Genomic DNA, 27,800 nt, shown 5'->3' with positions numbered 1-27,800 from the left:
TGAATTTATTTTCAAACTGAATCTGGGGCAGGCTATTAATACCCTCTAACCTCAATCAGTCAAAATTTAAATATGATTATTAATGAAATCAAAGCTCAAAGAGCAAAGTTTACAGGCAACAACAAGAAAATGGGACAGGCTACTTATACCCTCTATTTCCACACACCAAAATGAAACATTTCAAAACAAACAATGGTCAAAAAGCTTCACCAATAAGCAATAAATCACTCAAACAGATGGGAAATATTTGTTGAGATTGAAAGGAAGGGCATAGAACTCCTCACTCCTATTATCAGTCTTGAAATCCTTGAACTTAACCCACCAATGCTTGCCTCTGTCCTTCTTTATCTGTGGATCCTTCTTGTCTAACGTGTTGTCGAAGAGGAAAGCCAGCACGCCCGCCACAAACGCCTTGGAGGCGAAGGGCACGTTCACAATGTCGTTGAACTGTCACGAAACAATCAAACAATCAGTCAAGAGACAAAGCAGCACTACTCGATCTTGATCATATTAACGAATGAGTAGTGGCTTCATGTACCCATCTCCCCGACGTGTGTGTGGGGCCGTATCCTTTGATAGCCGTGTACTCATTGAAGTATTGAGCCACAGACAAGCCCAGAAAAGTGGGAACAGCTAATATGAACTTGTTTCTGAAGCTGTTTAGCTGGCAAAATTGGAGGAAAGCTAGGCCACCAACACCTGTTTTTGAGTTGTAATAACAATGTTATGTTTAAGTCATGTATGACATAATATATTAGAAAAATTCTCACCAAAATAGCCAAAGAAGACACAGTAGAAAGCAGCCACAATAGGCATTGGGATTGAAGCAAAAACTGCTCCAAATTTTCCTGCAAATGATACATGTTTTGTTAAAGAGAGATTCCTAATCTGATTAGAAGAAATTAAAGATATGGGAAGAGGTTACCAAGAACAGAGAAGAAAAGCATGAATCCGGCAGATATCTGCACCGTCCTTCGACTGCCAACGCGAGTCGCAGCTATAAGGCCTGCATTTTCTCTACAAGAAAAGCCAAGACAAGTTAAGTAGTACTATTATATGCTGAAATGATGAGCATTGGCTTGTTTATATGAGATAAGAAGCTTTAAGTGGTGTGTTTTTACATGGATACTGATGATCCGTTTCCGGTTCCAAATAGACCAGACAGCAAGGTGGCGACGCCCTGCCAGCCTATTCCCCGGCTGAGAATGGACGGTGGCAATGGGGTTGCACTAGCATATCTAGACAGTCCAATGAAGCCACCGGTTGCCTACGCTTGCCACAAAAAGCAATGTGCAGAAAATATGAACAAACTTCGGATAATTCAAAGAAGAAAAGACAGCATAGGACTAAGTGAAAACAGACCTCAACAAGAGCAACGAATGCAGCCATCATCATCGCGAAGCATTCACCAGCATCAAACGAAGGTGCTCCCCATTGAAAGGGATATGGAACTCTTATCCTGCATGAATCAAGCTCGTTTATCAGTAAAGCTTCGTAGTTATATCTGTAGATATGGTGGCAATCACCGATAAGCAGAAAATTTGAACATGCCATGGAGCAGCATTGATGAGTCCAGAATGATCAGTTCTACAGCTTGCTTGAGTCTTTGGTGATGCCCCGTCGTAGGCACCACCAACGGTGAGTATGTGTGCGTAAATCCACACAATTGACACAGTAATAAGAACTGCAAAGCGTTCGAATATATGCTTTCCTGGTTTAATCAGTTGTGGTAGATACTGCAGTAAAATATGATGTATATCAGTGTTGCCAGAAACAGAAACTGCAGTAGCAAATTATAATTATACTCTGGAATTAGTCTTTATGAAAATAAAAGAAATGAAATTAGAAACCAGTTCAGACTATACCTGGCCACAGAAAACCAGAAGAACGAGCTCAGGCAACCCGATTTCAATACATTTGGCAACCTGAACAAGCAAGGGAAGAGAGGTCAAGTCGTGATGGTTTGTAATATACAGCTAAAGAGACAAGTGAGCTTGCACGTACCCCAGGAAAACCGAGTTCATAGAGCCCAAAACCAGAAAGAGCAACCAATGGAACAACTGAAATTGGACTTAGAAACCTGACATAGCAATAATGCATGACAAAGTTTAAGTACCTTATATAAGAACTATCAAAAGTTGACTGTAAATTAGAGACTGCTATTTTATGTAGATTTACCTCACAACGTTACGCCAAAGGCCACTGAATCCGATCACTATCTGAATGGTTGAGGCAACAATAAGCGCGCCTTGTGTTGCCCTCATTATTTTCTTGAACCTCTGCACACATTCGCAGTTTAAACATGTATCAGACTTGAGAACATAAAAGAAAAATTGAAACTAAACAAGAGATCTTAAAGTGTTTTTGGCTAAAGCTGCCTAAGAAAAAATCAAAGTTAAACCAGAAGTAGGGTCAAGATCAGAAACCATGATAGGGTCGGGATCATCCCATCTACCAGATAGGATGATTGAGATTGTGGGAGCGACGAAGGTGTATGAGCCTCCGATCACAGCAGGTAACCGAGTTCCAAACCATGTTTGCAGGAGGGTGTTGAGCCCAGCAACAAACAGCAGAGTTTGAATGACTTTTGCTTTCTCCTCCTGCAGAAATGCAAGTAAACGATAATAATGAAGAAGAAATCATTTAGAAAGCAAAACTCGGATACAAAAAACTGCGTTTCGCCTCACGTTTCCTCCTCCCATTTGAGGAACCAATGCAGTGGGTATGAGGACAGTCGTGCCGAGCACCACCAAATAATGTTGAAAACCAAGAAGAATAGCCTCAGCTGCAAAACCATTTGTGCAAACACAGTAAAATTCAGTATTGGGAAGCATGTGAAGCTAATGATCCCAAATGAACAAGTGGGATCTTTTTTTATCATATCAATGCATACATCAAACTGCTTGATTTTTTTTATAAGAGTTTGCAATTTTAAATAGATCTAAACTTTGTGAAAGAGCAGAAAAGAAACAGAACAGTTAACCTGACCACTACAGATATGCACAATCAGAGAGAGGATTAAGACCCAAGAAAGCCACAATCACAAAGAGAGAAAACAGAATTACTAAAAAGGTGAATTAGTATAAGAAATGAAATACTGACGCCATGGAGGAGGGCTGGTGATGCAGTATGCAACATTTGGAAGCTGATCTTTAGGCGGGTGTGGCGCCGGTTCATCTAGCTTTGCTGCCATTCCTTATATCTCTCTGCAAACATCAAGTCAAATACTCATCTTTCAGCAGCAATGCAGATGAAAAAAAACATTTATGAAACGTCGAAAAAGAAGCATAAATGATGTAAAGACTGCAACTTTATTGGCAGCACAGAAACATAAGAATCAAGAGAACTGTGGACGTGAGAGTTTGTAGCATACCTTTGTTTTCTGCTAATAGTGAAATGAAGAAGACAACATGAACATGAATTCAGGGCAAGATAGTGTAATTATTTCAAGAAAATGTTAAAGTATATAAACGGAAAGAAGGAAAGAACTTTGTAGATAGCTAAGAGAACAATTTCTTGCACAAAGTGAAGGGAAAAAGAAGTGTAAAATGTGACGATAAAAAGATGAAAAACTGGTCCCAAGTTTATGCTTCAATGGCCTATTCTCTCTCTGCAAATGTAAGAAAAAGAACTGGGACATAAACTGGTGAGAATCTATTGACAGTGTAGCAAAATTTAATGGCTTATTTAATGTATGGCTTTCTGCATACACTACTCGTCAACACGTACGTGCTCTTGGTTAGATGAAGTAATTCGATAATTGAAATGCTTAAATAAACAAATAAAAACAAAGTCCAAGAAAATTCAATGTGTATATCTGATGACTGTCCACAGTCAGGCATTCAGCTGCAGACTGGTGTATGAGAAACAATTGATTTCAAAACTAGTCTTATTACGTGGTGGACTTATTTTTACATTCAGAAATAATAATGGCCTTTTTTGTTTTTAATATTTTTATCATAATTTTTTATATACATTTATTTTAATATTATGGTATGGGTGTAGTAGGATGATTAGTGTTTGAGATCAAAGAATTTGAGTTCAAATGGAGTGTGATTTTAAATTTTGTATGTATATGACAAAAAAAAGAGATAAAAATAAGAAGGAATTAGAAAATGTATACATTATTCATCTGTCAATTGTAATCCATATTAAATTAGGTCAGATTCATTCTAATTATCAGTACATAATATAATACTAATACAAATTATAATATACAACAAATGGATATTTGAAATGCATGCACGAGTAAAATACAATACCAAAGTGATACTAATTGTGTGCAGTATTCTCATCTTTCCAAATGATATTACTTAGTTATTTAAATTGGATAACAACAAAATCCGTACATTACAATTAAGTATTAACAATGGAGATGGCAATTAGTAACATATTAAAATGGATGCATTGAAAAAGGAATTTTGGGATGCAAAAAAAGTGAGTGCGACTTGGGATAGCAAACAATATTCACCCACACGTTCTTTTCATCTTAATTTACAGCTTGCACTGGGATAGATTTTTTAGATAGACCATGATAACAAAAGTTTATTAAATGTCCTAGTCCCAAGAAAAATACAATACATAAACATAACTGATTTTATTTTAAGGGTAAAGGTATGTGGCCATAATGTGGCTGGCCATAAATGGCATTTCAGTAAATATAGGTATATTTGGATATTAATAGTTTAATTATCTCATTTAATGCTTAATTCAGTTGACAATACTATCCTTAGTCTTTAATTGTAGTTTCTTTTTAATTTATTTATTCCATTCTTTTTTTTAGAGTAATTTGTTACTCAACTTTTTTTACGACTTTGTTTTTATTTTTATTATAGTATAGCATATTTAGGAATAAAGAGGGAGAAATTAGTGAGTAGGTTGTGATGACTATGTGGAATTACATTTCAGTAAATATAGGTATATTTGGATATTAATAGTTTAATTATCTCATTTAATGCTTAATTCAGTTGACAATACTATCCTTAGTCTTTAATTGTAGTTTCTTTTTAATTTATTTATTCCATTCTTTTTTTAGAGTAATTTGTTACTCAACTTTTTTTACGACTTTGTTTTTATTTTTATTATAGTATAGCATATTTAGGAATAAAGAGGGAGAAATTAGTGAGTAGGTTGTGATGACTATGTGGAATTACATTTTCTTATTAGTGAGTAGTATGTGATATAGTAACACCAAGGTTAAATGTATATATATTATATTTAAAATTAATTATAAATTTTAAAATATAGTAAATAATTATATTTGAATTATTTTGACAAATTATTATTATTATTATTATAGTATCAATTTCACTATAAATTAATAGTAAATTAATCTATAGTATAACTATTTGAATTGCTTTTATATCAATACACTGTTGTATTTATATGTAGTACTAGTTTTACCACCCGTGCTATTAAAATAAAGTATATAAAGTAAATAATCACTAATAAAGTATATAGAGTAAATATTTCGACTGCCATATAGAGTAAATAATATATAGTATAATTAAATTATTTTATTAAACAAGTGAATTTAAATATAAATACTCACTAATAATAGAATTAAAAATATCAGGAATATATTTATTATGATTCAAATTTAATTATTCAGTACATACTATTAAATAATCTGAATAATTTTTGTTACCTCATTTTGTATAATCAAAATATGTACGTGTTTGATTACAAATAAGTGCATGTTGAATACTAAATACATTTTATAATAATTAAAGATTAGAATAGTTAAAATTAATAAAAATAATTAAATTACGTAACTAAAGTGTATTGTTAAATACTCCATATTCTACTACTACATAAGTAAATAAATACTCCATATTCTACTACATAAAGTATTTAATATTTGAGGATAGATTAGTCTTTAAAAAATTGTTACTCTCTAGATGCATTAATTTCAACTATTAAGCATTAGAGCATCCGCAGCGGTGGCGGTCGTCGCCACCGCCGTCCGTGCTAGCGGCAAGGAGAAGGGTCGCCGCCGCTGCGCTCGCGCCGCTGGCACGGTGCTGCTCGATGTATCGAGCACGTCCGTGCCAGCGGACGCACACGTGGCGGCACGGGATTGGGCAACGGCGTAGCCGTTGCATTCAAAATTTTTTTTAAAAAAAAATCGGTATTTAATTATAAATAATGCTAAAAAATTAAAAAAAAATTATTTTCCAAATCCCAAAAATATGGCCATTTTTTTCCCGTTTTTCTGAATTTTTTTGATTTTTTTTATTTTTTTCTCCAAAATCATCTATAAATACACACATTCATCACTCATTTATCACATCAATTCATCTCTCATTCATCTCTCATTCATAATTCTTATACAAACTATCAACACATTCAACCTTCACTCAAAACATCAAATGGATTTCACTCATCTCATGGCGGAAGCGGAGCGCGAAGAACAAGAATACTACGAACAACATCATGCCGCTTACGAAGCATATGTCGCGGCGAATACCCCCGCTCATCCTCCTCAACGCACTAGATCAAATCGCCGCTACATCCATCGTGACCGGGAGGGAGCCCACGAAAGGCTCGTTGCCGACTACTTTGCCGACCATCCGCGGTTTCCGGCAGATTACTTCAGGCGCCGTTTTCGCATGTCAAAGCGCTTGTTCATGCGAATTGTCAACACATTGTCCGCACGTGTTGAATACTTTCAAACAGGTGTAGATGCAGCCGGCCGGCAACGAGTAGTGGTTTTTTTAATTTTTAGGATTTTAATTATGTAATGTTTAATTTTATTTATCATTTGTAATATTTATTGTGGTTTTTAAATGAATTTTAATATTATGGAAATGTTATTGTTTAATTGAATTTTAAATTAATTGTGCTCGTCCTTGCGGAAGAGCACAGTTGTGAGTGTTGTGCTCTTGCCAGAGAGCAGGCATGAATAGTACCGCCCGGGCCCACAACCGTGCCGCTGGCAAGAGCACGGTTGTGGATGCTCTTAATTGCATAAAAGTTTAATAATATTTTAAGATTATGGCTGGCCATAATATGGTCATTTAGCATCACCCTTTATTTAATCTCATATCTTGTTGTACATATATTAATATTACTAGTCCTATGTAGTACGTTTAGTGCAGGGGTTGGGGTTGTATTTATTAGCTCTCCTTTTGCGACACTATAATAATTAAAGTTGGTAACTGTAATTTCTTCATGAATATATGGTCACATACATACATACATAGTACATACATACATACATACATACTCCAACACCATTTGTTTGCTTGTCCTTCTCCAATTCTTCCACCCACTATTAGGCCATCCACAACGCTGTTCCTATACCGTTCCTTAAACCACTATTTGAGGGCCCCACTGTACTTTTTTACTCCATTCCTTAACTAAGGAACGGAACCTGCAACCCTTCGTTCCTTAACCGTTCCTTAAATTACTATTCATTCAATTTCATTTTTTTTCCAACCCAATTCAATTTAAATAAACACACTTTATTAAAAAACAAACACACTTTATTAAAAAACACACAACATTAAAAAAAAATTACAACTTAAACTTAAAAAAATAAAAAGCACACAATTAAAATCTTAAAAAAATAAAAAGCACACAATTAAAATCCTAAAAAAATAAAAGTACACAATTTTAATAATTTCATCCGCCAAAATTTGCCCAAATGTGCTCAATTGGATCATGTTGGAGTTGGGTGTGGGCACTAGAGTCGCGTGTCCTTGCACGAATAGATAACCGTTCTTGTATAGACGGATGCGCTCCACTTCGAGGCGGACTACTTGCGGTTGAGCTTCCGGGGGATTTGTTCAAAAGGATTCATTAGTTTGATTAAATTTGGGAGAAGGAAACGAGAGTTGATTTGAGATGAAAATTGGGGTGGAAATAGAGAGGAATAGATGTGTGTTTGTGATTGAAATGAGTATGAAATAGGAGTATTTATAGAGTAAATAAATAAATAAAAAATAAAAAATAAATATAAAACGGATATAAAAAAACGGTCACATTACCGTTGCAAAAAAATTTTTTTTTATTAAATTCTATTTTTTTTTAAAAAAAATTGAATTATTGCGTCACCGGGACGAAGCCCACTCGCGGGGCAGCGAGTTGGCTTCACGCGTCGAATGGGAGGCCGCCACGTCGCCTAGGCGCGTGGCGGAACGTTTCGTTCCGCGTTCCTCCGGAACGGAACGCGGCACGGCATAGGAACGGGGGCGGCACGGAATGGCGACGGAACGTAGGCTGCAACGCGTGCCGCCGCGGAACCGTTCCGCCGGAACGGCATAGGAACCGCAACGGCACAGCATTGCGGGTGCCCTTACTTATTAGGACATGCAATAATGGAAAACATTATTTCTGTGTTAAATGTCGTCAATTATATAAGTATGTATTTGTAAGTAACACTAAAATAAAGTGGTCTTCAAAAAAAAATTTGTTACTTAAAATAAAGTGGTCTTCAAAATAAAATAAAATTAAGTGTTTTATTTGTACATCGATAACCCATTTCAAATCTTAAGTAAAATTACTAAATTGCTCTAACATAAATAATTAGTATTAATCATAATTACTATTTGATAAGCGGATATGAATGTAAAGTAGTGTAGATGTGTGTAGTCATATAAACGATAAATAAAATTAGAATATGAATGGAAGAAATATTCACGACATAATTTGATGGATCTTATAAAAGTCACATTTCCCAATCTACACTTTTTGAGCATGTTCAGCCTTGAGTTTAGGATCTTTTCACGTTTTCAAGTAAAAATTAGCCAATTTGTGTCTTCTCAGATTTTATCTAAATTACCATGCATGTATTAAATTTTTATGTTGTTTTAATTTATTTTTTGAGAGAAAATGAAAATATATACACATACGGAAACATTATTTTTAGGATTAAACAACTTAATTAATTAGGATAAATATTTTCTGCACTATAAGGAACCATTTTTCTTATTCGTCTAGTATACTAGTAATTGATGGGGAGTCATTACCATATCTTACATGAAGTGCTAAGACAAAAATAAACACGATATACATGTGAATCCAATGAGAATTTGATTCTACATGTACATAAGAAAGAAAATTTTGAATGAAGACATACAATTTAAAAATAGATAGATGAATAAGTCTGATATAGAAATGCTTATTTCTTTTAGTTTTGTTTCAGTTATAGATATTTAGTAGTACTATTATTTGAAAATTTTCCTATCATCCAAAACAACATTGATGTTGAATCTATAGTAACTTCATATTCATTTTCTTCTCGAATTAATAACCAATTGATTAATTAGCTAGTGCTGAATAGAATCACAAATTCCTGAGATTCTTTCATAACTATAGATTCTTGAGATTTTTTTCTATAAAATAAGATTAGCTATTCGATAACTATATCATTGGTAATTAATAACCAAGTTTATATGAAGTTTTTTTGCTTTTTAAGTTGTTTTTTTTTAAATCAAAGACTATGAAGCTTTACATTTGATACGAAAATATCATGCAGTGTATGTGAAAGAAGTTGCTTTGTATATGCTTTGAATCTACATGGTCGAAAAGTATCCACTCTCCCCACTTTTGAATCCCTCCCTTTTATTCAAGTATAATAGCTACAAAAGATTCAAAGGGAATGTCTTTCCCTCTTTTTTTTACTTTTCCCAAAAGCATACCAAAACAAATTGAATTTTATGCCTTACTCCTAGATAAATAAAGGATAGAAATTTAGACTTATCACAACTTTCAGTTAAATAAAATGTTTGCTATAACAAAAAAAAATGTTTGCTATAAATATGTAAGTTTATACCATGGGGAGAAAAACAAAAATGAAAAGTTTAAACTACTTCAACCCTCTTACATTCTAACGCAACATAAATATTTTATAGTATTAGGTTTATATATTTGTATAATATTGAATTTTCACAACTTTCTGATTTCATGTACTACAGTAAATGTCTAAACTATTCAACTACTGATTTGAAAAGTATTATTGGATCCATTTCTACTATTTTCACTATTGGGCTGAATCATCCCTTTCGAGCCCCAATATGTAAAAGTACTTTTTCAAGCCCATGCTAATTTAAAAAAAAAGTTACTACTATATCGCTACATCAATTTTTGTTACAAAAAAAAAATACGTGAAGTCATATTAATAATACTAGGGTAAAATACTTTTCGATTCCAACCAATACTAATTACACATTTGTAATGTTGTTGGTGGGTTATAATGGTTTCTATATTTTTCTAATTATTTATGAACTGTGCAAAGTTGTGTGGAAATTATTTTTGTGAATAGTTCCAGAGTTATGGCTCAACTAACACTGTTAAATGAAAATAAACTACACTGCTGAAAGAATTTGCTATATTATGAATAAACTATTAAATGTTAGGCTTTTTGTTTGGACTACTATGTGTATGGCTTCATCAAGACGTGCTAACGAAATCAATTCAATGTACATAATCAACCACTTTAGTTGTGTGTCATAATAAGGCACTTTTATTAAAACTTTATTTTGCATATTGGCTAAAGTCAGTAGCCACTTTTAATAAAACTTCAAATACCTTCGAAATACATTTATTAGTCTACATGTCAAATTTTGTTTAGTTTTTTTTGTTTTTGTTGTCATCCTAATCCAATGGATTAAGCCCATTGAAATGTGTGTTGATTCCTTAGAACTTGGGCCGAGTTTCTTGTAGATATAAGTTAAATCCAACATCTATGATTTTGGGAGAACACCTTAATACAAATGTGAAGTGTGATAATCGTGAATGCTACTAAATAATCGTGGATGGAAATTGAAACGGAAGATGCAACTTCTAGCATTTAAACAATATATATATAGATGAAAAGGCGATGAAGTGCAACTCAATTGGTAAAATGTTGCCCCTTCATCTAAGGTTGGAGTTCGAGTTATTATGAGATAAATTGAAAAGTATTGTTGATCCTCTTTAATAATAAAATAAAACACATTTAAACTGTTGGGATTTACGCACACAAGGCTTTCACACACTCAAGAAGATCACACACACACTCACTGTTGTATGAGATCACACAATGCAGAAACACACACACTCACACTTTGAGTATTGAAGATGATAATCTTGGAGAGAAACTGGAAAACTCTTTATTGATTAAACTCCTACTAAACTACATACACGGTTTATGAGCTATTTAAAGCTCTACAATCAAGTAGCAACTGCTACTAACTAACTACAAGAAGAATCAAGAAAGCAAGAAGAATAACCGCTACATCTCAGCTAACTAACTGCTGCTCCAACGGCTAGTTCGGCTAGGTTGCTTCTTCCTTCTCGGCTCAAGACCGAACTCCTTCCTCGGCTCAAGACCGAACTCCTTCCTCGGCTCAAGACCGAACTCCATTCTCGGCTCAAGACCAGCTCAAAGCCGAGCTTACCGAACTCTGCCTTCTTCTTCCAACTGAAATGAGCACTCCATTATTACAATTCTCCACCTGAGGGCTCATCTCAGTTCTTGCACAAACATTGATCAACTTCTTGCAATGATCAAACTTGTCTCTACCTAGAGACTTTGTTAGCATGTCAGCCGGATTGTGCAAGGTGTTAATCTTAATCACCTTCACTCTCCCCTTTTCAATCTCATCTCTAATGAAATGCAACTTTATGTCTATGTGCTTGCTCCTTTCATGAAAACCCGGATGTTTAGCCAAGCACATAGCTGAGCTGCTGTCACAATGAATCACCATTGTCTTTTGGTCAAAACCAAAGTCAGAAATCACTCCCTGAATCCAAAAACTCTCCTGTACAGCTGCAGTGAGAGCTATATACTCTGATTCTGTTGTTGAGAGAGCAACAACACTTTGTAAACCTGATTTCCAGCTGATTACAGTTCCAAACATGGTGAAAAGATAACCTGTTTGGGACTTTCTGTTGTCCAGGTTTGCAGCATAGTCTGCATCACAATAGCCCTGCACAACCTCCTCAGATTCACCTTCCCAGCCATTGAAGACAATTCCCCAGCCACTGGTTGACTTCATGTACCTCAATATCCACTTGAGAGCATTCCAATGCTCCTTCCCCGGGTCAGCCATGTATCTGCTAGTCACTGAGATAGCATGTGCCAGATCTGGTCTGGTACAGATCATAGTATACATAACACTTCCAACCACACTAGCATAAGGAATAGACTCCATCTCCTCAGCCTCTTGCTTAGATTTAGGGGCCTGCTCCTTTGAAAGCTTAAAACTCTGGGACAGAGGAGTTGATGCAGCTTTTGCATTTTCCATTTTGAATCTCTGCAAAACTTTCTCAATATAGTCAGTTTGCAGCATCCACAGCTTCTTGCAGCCTCTATCTCTCTGAATATGTATGCCTAGGATCTTCCTTGACTCTCCTAGATCCTTCATTTCAAAACTTGACTTCAGATCTTGTTTAACTTTCTGAATTTCTGTCATAGAAGGCCCTGCAAGTAGCATATTATCCACATAGAGTAATAGGTAGGCAATGGGAGTCCTGCCTGCCTTCTTGATGTAAATACAATCATCATATTCTGACTTGGAGAAGCCAATCTTCTTCATCTGTGCATCAAACTTCTTATTCCACTGTCTAGGACTTTGCTTAAGTCCATAAAGACTTTTCTGTAACAGGCACACCTTGCCTTCTTCTCCAATCTTCACATAGCCCTCTGGCTGTTCCATGAAGATAGTTTCCTCTAGATCTCCATTGAGGAAGGCTGTCTTCACATCAAGCTGTTGTAGCTCCCAGTCAAGCTGATTCACCACAGCCAATAGGATCCTAATTGAAGTGTGCTTCACAACAGGTGCAAACACTTCATTGAAATCGATTCCCTCCTGCTGTGTAAAGCCTCTAGCCACCAGCCTTGCCTTGAACCTGACTCTATCCTTATCAGTGGTCTCAATCTTTCTTTTAAACAACCACTTACAGCTTACCAGCCTCCTTTCCTTACCATCTGTACTCAGCTTGGATTTGTCCACCAAAATCCATGTTTTGTTCTTGAGTAAAGACTCTATTTCCTCATTCATGGCTTCAATCCATCTTTCTCTATCTTTACTCTGCATAGCTTCTTTATATGTGAGTGGATCTGCACCATCAATACTTTCAACTGCACACAGAGCATAATACACAACTTCAGAGAACTTTGTTGGTGGCCTTGTTTCTCTTCTAACTCTGTCCCTTGCAAGCTGATAGTCTCTGATAGAGTCTGATATAGACTCACCAGCCTGGTTGCCCTGAGTTGGAGCCTCTTCTTTATCTGAATCAGACTCACTCCCTGAGTCAGTGACTCCACCTGCTCCTAGGCCAACCCCCACAGGCTCCACCTTGAAGAAATCACCCTCATCTTCACTGGAGTCCAGCTTATCTTTCAGGTATGGCATCTGATCCTCCAAGAACACCACATCCCTACTCACCAAGACCTTCTGCTTACCGGGCTCAATACACCAGAGCCTATACCCCTTAACACCCCTCTGATACCCCAACATAATACATTTCAGAGCCCTAGCTTCAAGTTTGCTTTGCCTAGCATGAGCATAGGCCACACACCCAAACACCTTGTACTTTGAGTAGTCACTATGAGCTCCATACCACATGTAATCAGGATTTTCAGATTTCAGGGCAGTAGATGGGCATTTATTGATAAGATAGGCTGCTGTATACACAGCCTCACCCCAGAACCTGCTGCTCAAACCAGAACCAAGAAGTAGGCACCTCACCCTCTCTAGGATTGTCCTATTCATCCTCTCCACAACACCATTTTGCTGAGGATTACCAGGAACAGTCCTATGCCTCTTCATACCCTTCTCTTTACAAAACAGATCAAATTCAGCAGACAAGAACTCTAGGCCATTGTCTGTTCTTAAGCATTTAACACTTCTACCCTTCTCTAGCTCAACCTCCTTACACCATATCTTGAACTTTGTGAGTGTTTCAGATTTTTCTTTAAGAATATATACCCACAACTTCCTTGTATAGTCATCAATGATAGCTAGATAATACTTTCCTCCACCAATTGAACACACCGGTGAAGGCCCCCAAAGATCACTATGTATGTAGTCTAAAGTGGCTGTAGAAGAGTGAATACCTGTAGGATAGGGTGCCTTCTTTGCTTTTCCAAGTATACACTGCTCACAGGGGTCCATCTTGTTGAAATCTCCAGAGATCAGGCCCTTCTTGATGAGTTCTTTCAAGCTTCCTTCTGCTGGATGGCCCAGCCTCTTGTGCCATAGCATTATGGAATCATCTGACACTGCATTGCTTTCTCCATCAACAGCCTTAGCCTTCAGATAATAGAGAATATGCTCTCTGTCAGCCTCCATCATCACTGCATCTCCAGATTTAACAAACAATTTTCCTTGACTCATCAATATGGTGAACCCTCTCTGCTCCAGCATTCCCAATGAGATGAGATTCCTCTTCACTTCTGGAATATACCTCACCCCAGTTAGGATCTTTATAGAGCCATCTTGTAGGCTTAGCTTTACCTTCCCTATTCCTCTGATCTGACAAATGTGATTATTACCCAGCACCACAGTGCCGGCTGCTTCTTGAAGGTCATGAAACCAGCTCCTATTTGGGCACATATGGAAGCTGCACCCTGAGTCCATAATCCACCTATGACTGACCCCACTGTCACTAATATTCATAAGTTGAGCCGGGGGATCAGCACTCTCCACACAATCAGATTGGTTGTGTCCCTCAGAGGCCATCTTTCTCTTCCATGCATGACAATCTTTCTTCAAATGTCCAGGTTTCTTGCACCAATAGCAAGCTCTGGTTTCCTTCTGAGCATCAGAACTTGAGGGTTTAGGGCCCTCAAACTTCTTCTTGAAGTTCTGCTTCTTGAACTTCTTCACATTCAAGGCCTCTGCAGCTTGAACATTGGAGCTTGCAGAGCCTCTGTTGGCTGTCTTCTGGAGTTCTTTGGCCATCAAGGCTGAATAGACTTCAGCATAGGTGATAGGTTTATCTCTTCCATAGATAATTGCATCACTTAACTGGTCATACGAGCTAGGCAAGGCATTCAATGTGAGAATGGCCTTATCCTCATCTGAAATCTTGACATCAACAGATCCCAGGTCATCAATGATCTTGTTGAACTCCTCTAGCTGCTCAATGATGGACCTATCTCCAGAAAAACTATAGGCATACAGCCTCTTCTTGAGATACAGCCGGTTAGCCAAGGATTTGGCCAAGTAAACTTCATCCAACTTGTCCAAGATCTCCACCGCAGTCTTGGCTTCTTGAACATCCCTCAAGACCTTATCTCCAAGGCACAGAATCACTGCAGAATGTGCCTTGAGCTGCATCTCCTCCATCTTTGCCTGAGCTTTATCATCAAGCACTGGAGCCTTTCCTTTCTCCTCTGGTTTTGCAAGAACTGCGGCCAAGCCTTGTTGAATCAAAACCGCCTTCATCTTCATCTTCCACAGGCTATAATCATTCTTGCCTGTGAACTTTTCTGCATCAAGCCTTGCTGCCATCTCTGAAACCGTTTGATCCTCTGCAAATTAGCTTCAATATCCCTTCCCACAGACGGCGCCACTTGTTGGGATTTACGCACACAAGGCTTTCACACACTCAAGAAGATCACACACACACTCACTGTTGTATGAGATCACACAATGCAGAAACACACACACTCACACTTTGAGTATTGAAGATGATAATCTTGGAGAGAAACTGGAAAACTCTTTATTGATTAAACTCCTACTAAACTACATACACGGTTTATGAGCTATTTAAAGCTCTACAATCAAGTAGCAACTGCTACTAACTAACTACAAGAAGAATCAAGAAAGCAAGAAGAATAACCGCTACATCTCAGCTAACTAACTGCTGCTCCAACGGCTAGTTCGGCTAGGTTGCTTCTTCCTTCTCGGCTCAAGACCGAACTCCTTCCTCGGCTCAAGACCGAACTCCTTCCTCGGCTCAAGACCGAACTCCTTCCTCGGCTCAAAACCGAACTCCATTCTCGGCTCAAGACCAGCTCAAAGCCGAGCTTACCGAACTCTGCCTTCTTCTTCCAACTGAAATGAGCACTCCATTATTACATAAACCTTTTTAGAAGTAGGAGACGCTCAAACATAAGAGACACTCCTATGTCTGAGTCTATGCATCGGTGACTACTCTTTACTTTTTCTTTGAACGTCATAGTAATATTAAATTACTAATAAAGTACTATATAGTGTTATAGTTGTAGTGTTTTCAAAGCCTTTTGATGCAGTGAAAACTTTGAAAAGATGATGGCACTCTGAGGGTTTAGGGAATGATGACTTAGTTGTTGGGTATGAATGAGGTCCGATAAGCTCAAAAGAGATGTGGAATCTTGGCGCATGAACAAAAGAAGACAAAATGGATAAGAATTCGAAGACTAGTGAAAGGATGAGCTTATGAAGTTCAAACTATCTAGTTTCATAAATCCGCCATTTCGGATGCGAGGTCAACATCACTTCAAAGCCGTCTTCTCACGCTTAATTGCAGACTTCCTTTGATGCAAGCGCCAACAATCGCCGTTTTGGAGTGAGAATGAATGACAAACTCATAGTTTATGATGATTTTAGAGGTGATTAACTGATGTTTTTGTTGAATTAAGGTGTTTATTATAAGTTTTCACCCATTTAGTTATTATTTAGCTGAAGTAATGAGTTTGTTGGAGTTCTGAAATAAAAACAGGTTAAAACGGGTAAAACGAAACGAACGAGGCTGATTCCAGAGAGTTCGCCCGACCTGGCGTTTTTATCAGACAAAACGCCCGACCCAGGCGAAATAGAGATGAGTCCAGAGAGTTCGCCCTTCCGGATATTTTTCATCCAACAAAACGCCGAGCGTTTTTGCACTTATAAATCCCCCGACCGGGCGATTGCTACTAATGACCATTTTTCCTTCTTTTCACTCCGGATATAAAAGGGGACTTCACACATTTGAGCCCTAACTCTGATACGACCCTACGTCGTATCCCGTTCTCCGGCGTCCTAGCGAAGGATCGGCGGTAGCAAAGAACCGGCTGTGCGCGGGAATTCCTCTCCGTCGGGCAGCGCGAGATCTTAGTAAAAGAGAATTTCTCAACACGTTATTGGACCAACAATGATTTTATTGATTTACTGAATGAATGCAAATAATAACCATTTATCCCTATTTATAATACTCAAATACTATACCCTAACTTATTGACCAAGATAACAAATATATGAAAAGATATAATAAGATATAGGATCGTATCAAACTCACACACGACGATTCTGAGTAAGAAAGCAAGGTTTTGAAGGCTTAAGAGCTTCCATCTCAAGAGATTGAAGGAGAAGGCTCCCCACCATCATTTCTACCATAGGGAGTTCTAGTTTCCATTTTCTATCTGTGTTTTCTTCCATTTGCTTTGTTTTCCCTTTTGTTTCATCTTTGAACATGAGTAGCTAGATTTTCCTTAGGGATATGGTGATGTTTGTATGGAATCCATGGGTTGATCCTTGATTCATGTTATCTATCTCTTGTGTTGGTTTTTTTGGTTATTGAGCTCTTATTATCCAATTGCCTAGCTAACAATTTGATATATCTTGTTTTAATTATTGACATTGAGAGGTGCATGATTAGAATGGTTAGGTAATCAACAACTACGTGCGTTACATGTGATCGAGAGATGCATGAGCTAGATAGAGGACTTGGGTCCGTTGTTCTAGGGAGTTAATCTTGAATTATATGGAGGAGACTCCTACACTTGGGATTAATCCACGAGTTAGAAGCACCCGAGAGGGGGTCTAACCAATTAACCCGACCTTCCTAGCCACGCATGAGAACTAATAGATGAGCATGATCCCTAGGTGAAACCCGTGATCCATACTAACGGATCCATATCCCTACTTTCCCAAATTTGTGTGAAAAACCATCATTTGTTTGTCTTGTTTAGTTAATTGTCTTTACTTGATTAATTGTTCTTTGATCTTAGTTATAGAAAATCAAAAACCCCTTTTAGTAGTCTAGATAGTATTCAAAGTTGCATCGTAATACTCAAACCGACTTTTAGTCTTCGAGTATCGATAATTTTAGCATCGTAATACTTAGTCCGTACACTTGTGGGTGACGCTTTTAATTGCAAAATTAGCCCGAGTCAATGAAACGAGCCAAACTCTGTGGAAAGGAAAAACATATACGACACCTTTTGTTGTCATGTTAGTTTTAAAATTTTATTTAATTGATTAATATAACTTCAAAATTCTAATAACTTTTTAATACTAGTAGTATTTTAAAATATATGATAAATAATCTATCATGAATTATATTTTAAGGAATCATAATAATCCCTAACAATTTTATTTTCCTAATAAAGATTTCGATGTGAATATAGTGTGTGTAAAACGTGTGTGCAGTCAATGGCGGATTTAGAGGGGCAGTCACCCCTCTTGACCACCCGAATAGGATAAATGTCTTAGGGAGTTGAGTCAGAAAATAACATAATCAACCCCTCTGAGTATAAAATAAATTTGTTTTGAAATCTTTCAAAATCAAATAATTATAACAAAAAATGAATCAAATCATTATAATTTAAATTCATATATAATCATTATATGAATAATATGGATGTACAACATGTTTATCTTTTTATTTCAGGTTCCTGAATTCACCATTTTATGTATTGTGTGTGACAGTGTGAGTATTATGTGTGTGGTTACAGAGTATGTATTGTGTATATTAAGTGCGTGTGGGTATTGTGTGTAGTTGTATGTTGCGTCGATTGTATAGTTTACGCAATGTGTTTGTTGTGTGTCGCGTGTGTATATTGTGTATGTGTACATATATATGTGCGATTACTTCAAATTCAATTTTATAATATATTACTTTATTTTATCTTGAATTTGAATTGAAACAAATTCATTCAAATTTAATTCATACATTTTCAATCCATATTATCAAAAGTGCCCTAATTTTGTTTTATAACGATAGATATGTATGTGAATGCAAGCCGTAAATACACTGGTTTATTTTAAATTTTGAATGTCATATTTATATACTCCCTCCCATCTATCATTTTAATCTAATTTTATTTTTCACAATTATAACAAAATACTTTTTTTTTTGGAAATGTACAGTTTCTCCAATTACCATTATTTATTCTCTATTTTTTTCACAAATATTTAAAAAATACGTTGATATAAAATGGTTAAAGATAATTAATTGTACATCCAAATCTATATAATAGTAGTATCTCACAATAAATTGAATTTTCCCCAAAAATATAATGGACTAATGGGATGATGTGAATATTAATTGTAGATCCAAATCTATAAAATAGAATTTCACAATAGTTGAATAAAAATAATGATAATGGTAAGTTAGTTTATGTGCCAAATATCGTTTTGAAATTTTCTATTATTCCTTCTTTATTTTAAGATTATGGATATTAATCCATCAACGTAAATAAGGAACAATAATAATTGTCTTTAATATGAAAATCAAAGTAATAAAAAATGAGTCAACAAATATTTATGGAAATGGATAGGGGCGACAAATGTGATTTCTAAAACGAAAAGGAGTAGATTCATAATTATCCCAAAATAAGAACTGCGTCGTTCCCTTTGTAACTCTGTTCATTTCTCAAAAAAATTTCCCTCTTCTATCAGATTCATCTAATCCCATAGTTCTGCCCTATTTATAGACTCACCAAATCCCGAAAATTTGCTGATTAATTAATCGATTTGTGTTTATGTATACGGCATGTTGACTGGATCGGAAGGTTATATGAGTTGTGATTTCCGCGTTTTGCAGATCGCGCAATTGAAGACGCTGCTAGTGTCAGACGTTGAGGCCGTTTCCGATTATTAATTTCGGATGGTTTAGGGTTTTTGGATTGGCAATCAGGGATTTATTGGGTTTTCGTTAAGAGGTTGAATAATCGAGATATTTAGGGTTTTGGATTTGCGAGAAGCGGAGAGGGTGAAGATTCAGGGCAATTGATTTGAATTGATGGTTGAAGGCAGTTTTTGTGGTTGTGTCGAATCTCGGAAAAATGCAAAGAACGGATTTTTATTATGCGTGGGAGGTTTCGGAGGGAAAGTGAGGGGAGTTGCAGAAGTCTACAACGAAGTATCAGTTGGCATATGCACCCAACTGTAACTGCTGCGGAATCAAATTCGTTTTTTAAGGTGAAGACTCCTTTTTTTTCTTGTCAAAGTTTTTGATTCTTTACTAGTATCAGTCGATTGTTTTGATTGAATATATCATGAATCGTTCAATCATTTTTTTACGATTTTGGAAATGATCATATACTTGCGCCATCGAGCAGCGTTGCAAACAGTTGAAGACTTTACTAGGTGCTGTTATATAGATGCCTATATACGTGTATACATGTCTCTAAAATTGTGTGGCAGCACCTATCAATTAACTTACTATTTTCGCCGAACAAGTTTTTGGGATTGGTTCAATACTGACTGTCACAACTATTGATGTTTTATGCATTAATCCGTTAGATTTACCATTAATACATTTCACATGTGCTTTTTGTGATATGGCATGATTATTTTCAATTGTAAAAAAATGTTAATCATATGCATCTATGAAAATAATCCCTCTGCTTCATGTACAAATTTCATGGATTTTGTACTAGTTGTACAGATGGGGCAGGATCTTGCATTTTTCTGTTGGCAGTGGACAGTTCAAGTGTTCAACTAGCCAAAACTTCAAAAGAAGCAACTTTATTCCTCTAATAGCAAGTAGTTTACCACCTTTACCATGTCACATTAGTATTGGTACCACGTACCAACTATATACAAACATGCACAACCTAGAAAATCTTATTTATAAGAGTAAGGATTGCTGAAGAAACTATATATCATTAACATAGAAAGTGGTTATCTAAAACTTCATAACAAATAGTAATGGTTAAGAAAGAAATGAGCTATGAGGTGATCATATTACGCCAAGACACTGTTTTTTGAATTAGATCAGGTTCCTCATCTGTATTTGTATTAAGTGAGTTTTCCTGTCAGGGTTTTCAACTGTTTATATTTCCCAGAGAGGTATGAAAAAGTTGGCTCGCATAACTAATACCTTTTGCCATTAACGCTAGCTTCTGACTTCTAATGAATATAATGATGTTTGCTTTTGGTGAATGGTATTATGGTAATCTCAACCAATGGTGCTTTTTGGCATTTTGAAAATGGAATACCATGCAACTAAGTGTAGTTTGGAATAATTTTCTGAACTACACATTCGAAAGAAACTGCTGCATCTTTTTCAGCTACTTATAATGGCTTGTCAACAGGTTTATTTTTTAAGACTGCATGAAAATAGTTGACTTGACAACCACGTGTCATCTTCTCTTGCAGGATGGCCGCAAAATCACCGTTGGTGATTGTGGTCTTTTCAAACCCCCTCAGGATTCTCCGCCTTTTATTGGTTTAATTCGTCAGTTGACATTAAGTAAAGATAATAACTTGTGGGTAGGAGTTAATTGGCTTTATCGACCTGCAGAGCTAAAGCTCGGAAAAGGCTCTCTCTTGGACAGTGCACCAAACGAAATCTTTTACTCATTTCATAAAGACGAGATTCTTGCTGCCTCTTTACTTCATCCCTGTAAAGTTGCATTTCTTCCTAGAGGTGCTGAACTTCCCACAGGGACATCCTCTTTTGTTTGCTGGCGCGTCTATGACATTGAAAACAAGTGTTTATGGTGGCTAACAGATCAAGATTACATTAATGTTAGTTGTCATTGTTGTTTGTCAATAATTTGTTCTCTTTTACTAATAGCTAGTAATGTTGTTTACTGATTAGGGAACGCATGGGGTAAGATCACCATGCTGATTCTTTCATCCTCCCAGAATTTTTTTCTAAACACATTTATGATTGACTTGCAGGAGCGTCAAGAAGAAGTAGACCAGCTTTTAGACAAAACAAGGACAGAAATGCATGGAACATTGCAGCCTGGTGGCAGATCCCCGAAACAAGCTAATGGCCTGACTTCAGCATCCCAATTAAAACCTAGTTCTGAGAATGCTCAGAATAGTGGGACCTCCTTTCCTTCTCAAACCAAGGTTAAGAAGAGGGAAAGAGGAGATCATTCAATGGATCCTGTCAAACGGGAACGTTTCTCAAAAACAGATGATAGCGGCTCCGGTCAGCACAAAATTGAAAATAATATAAAATCTGATATTGCAAAGATAACAGAGAAAGGTGGAGTTGTAGATTTTGAAGGAGTTGAGAAGCTTTTACAATTAATGCAACATAGAGTGGAGAAGAAAATGGATTTAATTAGCCGTTCCATGCTTGCTGGTGTAGTAGCTGCAACTGAGAAGATTGAGTGCCTCAATCGTTTTGTGCAGTTGAAGGGTTTATCTGTATTTGATGAGTGGCTGCAGGAGATCCATAAGGGGAAGGTTAGTGGTGGTAACAATTCAAAGGATGGTGACAAACCTGTGGAGGAATTTCTTTTGGTTTTACTTTGCGCTCTGGATAACCTTCCTGTGAACCTCCCTGCGCTTCAAACATGCAACATTGGTAGATCTGTGAATCATCTACGATCACATAAAAACGTAGAAATTCAAAGGAAGGCTCGAAGTTTAGTTGACAGGTGGAAGAAACGTGTTCAGGCGGAAATGACTAGTAGTGACGCAGAGACTGGTTCTGCCCAAGGTGGACCTGTATGGTCTTCCAAATCATGCCTCCCAGAGGCTTCCCATGCTGCTAGCAGAACACTGAGTGGATCTGATGTTGCCATGAAAAGCTCTATCACTCATTCTGCGTCTAAAACTACTTCAGTAAAGTCGTCACATGGAGAAAATAACACAAAGTCTGCTTCTTCATCTCCTGGTCCAGTAAAACCATCTTCGCCACCGGCATCTGTTAAGGAGAGCCAACCTGGAACTTCTGTCGGTGGCAGTGGCACTCCTGATGCCCCTCTAATTAGGGAGGATAGGAGCAGCAGTTCAAATCAGTCTCATAGTTACAGTCCTTCAGTTTCAACAAAAGAGGAGGTAAAGAGTTCGACAGCAGTTTCTGCATCTGCTAGTAAGATATCAAGCAGTAGTTCTCGAAATCGAAAAGGTGGTGGTTTTCCAGTGGTTAGTGGAGTTCAGAAAGACACTAGCTCTAGCAGAAGTTTATCATCAATAAGAAATTCTACCTCAGATAGAGTATCTCAATCTGGTATGGTGAGTGAAAGGGTTAGCGATGGACCTGTGCTTGAAGCAGGCAATCCTAAGCTAATTGTTAAGATACCAAACCGGTCACAGAGCCCAAGTCAAGGTGTCAGAGGAGTATCTCCCGAAGATCCTTCTGCTCTGAGTAGCCAAACATCTCAACCAGTGATTTCAGACAAACTTGATCAGTTTGACCATAATTCAAGGGTGAAGAGTGATGCTCTCCAATGTAATGCTAACCCTGACACGAATGTTGAATCTTGTCGAGTTAATGATAAGGAAGATGTAGTGACTGGATCTGGTGATGGAGCTGGGTCAGCTGCTGTACATATCAAAGAAGAAAAAAGTATATCAACCGAAGACTCCAGGCAACCTATGGAAGGCCCAAAGAACCAACTGAAGTGTGGAAAGTTGCACGAAACTTCTTTTAGCCCCATGAATGCTTTAATTGAGAGCTGTGTTAAATATTCTGAAGCACACTCTTCACTGTCCCCCGAGGATGATGTAGGGATGAACTTACTGGCTAGTGTGGCAACTGGGGAAATGTCAAGATCAGAAATTGTTTCACCCTCTGATTCAACTGAAAGAAGCACACCTGCAGCAGAGGGAGTTTGCTTTAGTGATGATGCAAAATCAAAGCCTTCCCCTGAAGATCAAATTCAAGGAACTGAAAGTCAGCAGCTTTGCAATGACGGAGACGGTGTTTACAGGAAACAGGTTTTGTTAAATGGTTCATGCTCGGAAGATGGATTACATCTGTCTAAACAAGCATCATTCTCCACGGACATAGATTGTCGACCATCCCATACTTCTGCAGACATGCCAGCTGGAGAGGGAAGCAAACCCTATGACGCTGCTAGCACAGATTCTAGAAGCACTGCTGACCCTAATAGGGAGCTCAGTAAGAATTTGACTGAAAAGACTGATGCCAATCAGAAGACTGGAGATCAAGTTAATAAAGAATTCCAGGAGGAATATACCCCATCAGGCAATGGCATGGATAACATTGACGACAGTAAAAAAGATGGAACTAGTGTTGCTGGGACTGAGTACAAGTCTGGTGATGATCCCTCAGACACAACTAAGGGGACAGCAATGGCTGAAGATGCATTTACGAATCAATTGAGTAATATGGACTGCAAGAGTGATGTAAAGGATGCATTGATGGTGGGTACTAACTCGATGAAGAAAATTACTGCTATAGTTGTAAAGTCTGAACTCAAAGAAAGAGTTGGTGATGAGAAGACGCATCATACCTCATCGCAACCGATGTTTTCTGAAGCTGGTGACGCAGTCAAAGTTAGTAAACTGGATGAAAAGGATATCAAGACTTGTGTTAGTGATGTTAAAAGGGCTATCATCAATCGGAGAGTTGACAGAAACACAGCCCTTGATGGCTGTAGTACTTCTAGTTCATGTTCCACTGGTGACGGTCTTAGAAGTCATAATATGGAAACAGCTACAGAAAAGAAAGAGATCAGCGAGCCGGTTTCACTCCCTGAGACAGGCTTTCCTGCTTCTGTTTCTCTCGTAGGGCATACAAATGAAAACATTAGAGGATCAAAACCTCTTGTAAATAAAGTCGATGAAGTAGAATCTGCTTCAGAAGTTGCAGAAGTGCCCTCCGCTGCAGCAAGAGCAGATCCAGATGCAAGAGTAAAGTTTGATTTGAATGAATGGTTTAGTGTTGATGATGGAAAATATGGGGAGCCAGGAAGCTTGGCGGCCTCTTTTTCAACAACTGTTCAGATGTCCAACAGCCTGCAAGCTTCTGTAAACCATTTTCCTACTCTCCATCCTGCTTCCATCACAGTGGCTGCTGCTGCAAAAGGCCCCTTTGTTCCTCCAGAGGACCTTTTGAGAAATAAAGGGGAATTGGGTTGGAAGGGTTCTGCTGCCACTAGTGCATTTCGGCCAGCCGAACCTAGGAAGGTTATTGAAGGGCCTTCGGCTACAACCAAATTCTCATGTGATGCTTCCACCAGTAAAAGGGGCCGTGCTAAGTTGGATATAGATCTTAATATAGACCTAAATGAGCCAGATGAAAATGTTTTCAAGACGGCTTCTCGAGATTGTTATTTGGTTAATGATAGTTCGATATTGCTTAATAAAAGTTCAGGTTTTATACCAGTTCTTGGCTCTGGTGGACTGGATTTTGATTTGAATAGAGTTGATGAATCTAATGAGAATGGACAGTGTTCTACCAGCCGGAGTTATAATGAAGAGAGTTCTGTAGTACTTGTCAAACCCTCAGGAGGCTTACCGTCTGCTGATGTTCAAAGGGGTTTTGATCTCAATGATCAGCCTGGGTTTGATGATGGTGGTGCAGAGCACTTAAGAACCAGTCAACAATTCAAAGTTGCTTTGACATCCCAGTTGCCTTATATTGGTCCTAGAGCAAATAATCCTGGACTTGGTAGTTTGTCGCCTTGGTTCCCACCAGCTAGTACTTATTCAGCTGCGGCAATTCCATCAAATATACCTGATCGCACCGACCAATCATTTCAAGCAATTCCACCTGGAGCATCCCAGCGAATGTTTGGCCCTGCTGGCATATCTCCATTTATGACTGATGTTTACCTTGGATCAGTATTGTCCTCATCTCCTGCTGTCTCATACCCGTCTGGTCCTTTCCAGTTTCCGGTGTTCCCTTATGGGCACTCTTTTCCTCTATCATCTGCCAATTTTCCCATTGGCGGAACCTCATTTGCAGATGCCTCATCCGGTACTAGGCCTTTCGCACCTCCTGTGAATTCTCAATTGTTGGGACCAGTTGGTGCAATTCCATCCCAATTTCAGAGACCATTTATTGTTGCTCTTCCTCTTCCAGATAATAGCAGTAACAGTGGATTGGAAAACAGCCGAAAGTGGGTTAGACAAGGTCTAGACCTCAATGCTGGCCCTGGAGCGGTTGAAGGTGATGTCAGGGAAGACAATTTGCCTCATTCGTTAAGTCAACACTCTGTTATCAATTCGCATGCGCAAGCAGAGGAGCAAGCTAGGCTCTGCCCAGTTTCAGGTGTGAAGAGGGTGGAACCTGACGGAGGGTGGGATAAAGAAACCATCAGATACAAGCCGTCGTCATGGCAGTAGGATATGTAAATTTCTGGGCTACATGCTCAACATACGCCCTGTAAGTTTGCTTCTCTTTCCAGTTCGTACTTTGATGGTGGGTGGTGTTACTTCATGTGAGTACAGTTACTTGTTTCTATGCTGCTGACTGTTCGGCATGACTGATCTAGATATAGTCTTGTGCATATGAACATAGTTTGCTTTCCACTTGAGTCTATAATTTGCTGAACAATGGCTAAAAGGTATACTTTTAAACCTAGAGGTATCAATAGCTTCCCAAAGTTAGAAGTTTCAAAATTCCTCAATTCTCAATGAACTTGGGATAGCGTATGGTTACTTTTCTGCTTCTGTCTGTGAGGAATATAATTATGGCAGTAACGCTTCTTTTCGATGCTGTAGATGCCAAATATACTTTTTGCCACTTGAAACGGTGTGTGTAAACACTATATTGCCTAAAGCAGAGTTTACATAATGTGTAGTCTCAAAGATTTTGACGCCAAAAATTGCTATTTACATATGGTTTTTTTACAATGCTAAATGTGTGGAAAATTTTACTTGTGATTTTGCTGTTTACTTATGCAACCATGTCATTCAGAATCTAAATCTTAGGACTTTGTTTAATGTGGACCTAATTGAAGTATCTTAATTGTCCTATAGCTCTGCAGCAGGTTCTAAACCCCTCAGCTGGAATAATCTTCAAACCGCGAGTTGTTTGAGAAGCTAATTTCTTATCCACCCGGTCCCTGAAGTCCGACCTCTTCCGAACATCAGTGATATCATTCCTACTGGAAGGATGGAGGTCCTAATCCACCTGTACATAGGCTGCTGGAGAAGCACGAGCTTTTGTCGCCAGGATATACTGAAGATCGATGTGCATAGTTTCTGGCTAACCATTCAGAGGAGGCTGGATCTTGGATTTATACAAGCCCTTGTGAATTTGAGCTTTTACTGCCCATCGTTCTTTGCTCTTTTATACTCCCTACTTTTCTTTTTTTTCCGCCCACATATTTAGGAGTAGATTTCTGTCGAATTTGGTGCTAATGGTTTTTCATATGAAGGTTTAGTTGTGATGGCCTTTGCTGTACTTCATGTTGGGTTGCTGTTCTATCCTATTTTCACCCTGCATTCGAATTACATAGAACGGCAGCAGAGATGGGCTACATTGTTAAAGATGCTAAATACTCATACAGTATATTTATAGAAAATGTAAGTACTTCCTCCGTCTCATTCAAGATATCCATCTTCTCTTTTTAGTTTGTCTCATTCAAGATGTTTACTTTCTATATTTGAAAATAAATCTTTTCTTATTAAAATATACAATCACTTTTTCCACTTTACAACTATTCCACCTAAAATTCCGTGCTACGTGGACATTTGCACGGAGTATATTAGATAAACAAGTGTCATATAATGCACATGGATATCTTCAAAATGTTTGTAGAATTTTGTAATTTTCTTAATTGTTAAAAGTTTAATAAGCTAGCAGACTAAACCGATTTAGCAAGAGGCAATAAACCAATTTAACACTATCAAACATAGAAACTTACATTAAAAATAAGAGAGTACCTTATTATTAATACTTAAAAAAAATATTGAATTGGCGGCTGGTAACCAAACCACAAAATAATTAGAAGATGG

General features: G+C 37.6%; 2 protein-coding genes across 4 annotated transcripts; one reads left to right on the top strand and one right to left on the bottom strand.

Annotated features, from left to right (window-relative positions):
• Positions 1 to 55: 55 nt before the first annotated feature.
• LOC121765947 (nucleobase-ascorbate transporter 6-like) lies at positions 56 to 3,629 on the bottom strand. The gene is made up of 14 exons (XM_042162245.1): positions 3,374 to 3,629; positions 3,103 to 3,206; positions 2,688 to 2,785; positions 2,427 to 2,600; positions 2,179 to 2,279; positions 2,005 to 2,080; positions 1,866 to 1,925; positions 1,552 to 1,736; positions 1,363 to 1,459; positions 1,122 to 1,267; positions 926 to 1,017; positions 771 to 848; positions 539 to 699; positions 56 to 447 (listed from the first exon to the last, which is right to left on the bottom strand). Exons 2-14 carry the CDS (start codon positions 3,191 to 3,193, stop codon positions 229 to 231), a joined length of 1,578 nt encoding a protein of 525 aa, XP_042018179.1. The 5' UTR covers positions 3,194 to 3,206; positions 3,374 to 3,629; the 3' UTR covers positions 56 to 228.
• A 15,876-nt stretch (positions 3,630 to 19,505) lies between these two features.
• LOC121763512 lies at positions 19,506 to 27,415 on the top strand. Of its 3 annotated transcripts, XM_042159538.1 has the most exons (5): positions 19,506 to 20,099; positions 21,282 to 21,653; positions 21,810 to 25,815; positions 25,921 to 26,223; positions 26,820 to 27,415. In XM_042159538.1, the coding sequence occupies exons 1-4, from the start codon at positions 19,986 to 19,988 to the stop codon at positions 26,181 to 26,183; spliced, it is 4,755 nt and encodes a 1,584-aa protein (XP_042015472.1). In that variant the 5' UTR covers positions 19,506 to 19,985; the 3' UTR covers positions 26,184 to 26,223; positions 26,820 to 27,415. The 3 variants fall into 3 exon arrangements, with proteins under 3 accessions (XP_042015472.1, XP_042015471.1, XP_042015473.1); XM_042159537.1 differs by having other exon boundaries at positions 21,810 to 26,223; XM_042159539.1 differs by lacking the exon at positions 21,282 to 21,653 and having other exon boundaries at positions 21,810 to 26,223.
• The last annotated feature ends 385 nt before the right edge of the window (positions 27,416 to 27,800 follow it).

Source organism: Salvia splendens, chromosome 14, assembly GCF_004379255.2.
Source record: "Salvia splendens isolate huo1 chromosome 14, SspV2, whole genome shotgun sequence".
Classification (NCBI taxonomy): Eukaryota; Viridiplantae; Streptophyta; class Magnoliopsida; order Lamiales; family Lamiaceae; genus Salvia; species Salvia splendens.
Note: the sequence above shows the minus strand (reverse complement) of the source record. Positions and strands in the feature narration are given on the sequence as shown.

Bases quoted from the DNA above. Each gene is read 5' to 3' on its own strand.
- LOC121763512 (XM_042159537.1), top strand. From the start codon at position 19,986: ATGCGTGGGAGGTTTCGGAGGGAAAGTGAGGGGAGTTGCAGAAGTCTA. The intron at 20,100-21,281 runs GTGAAGACTCCT...CTTCTCTTGCAG, and splicing joins AATCAAATTCGTTTTTTAAG to GATGGCCGCAAAATCACCGT. The intron at 21,654-21,809 runs GTTAGTTGTCAT...ATTGACTTGCAG, and splicing joins CAGATCAAGATTACATTAAT to GAGCGTCAAGAAGAAGTAGA.
- LOC121765947 (XM_042162245.1), bottom strand. From the start codon at position 3,193: ATGGCAGCAAAGCTAGATGAACCGGCGCCACACCCGCCTAAAGATCAG. The intron at 1,460-1,551 runs GCATGTTCAAAT...TGATTCATGCAG, and splicing joins CTCATCAATGCTGCTCCATG to GATAAGAGTTCCATATCCCT. The intron at 1,268-1,362 runs GTCTGTTTTCAC...TGGCAAGCGTAG, and splicing joins CATTCGTTGCTCTTGTTGAG to GCAACCGGTGGCTTCATTGG.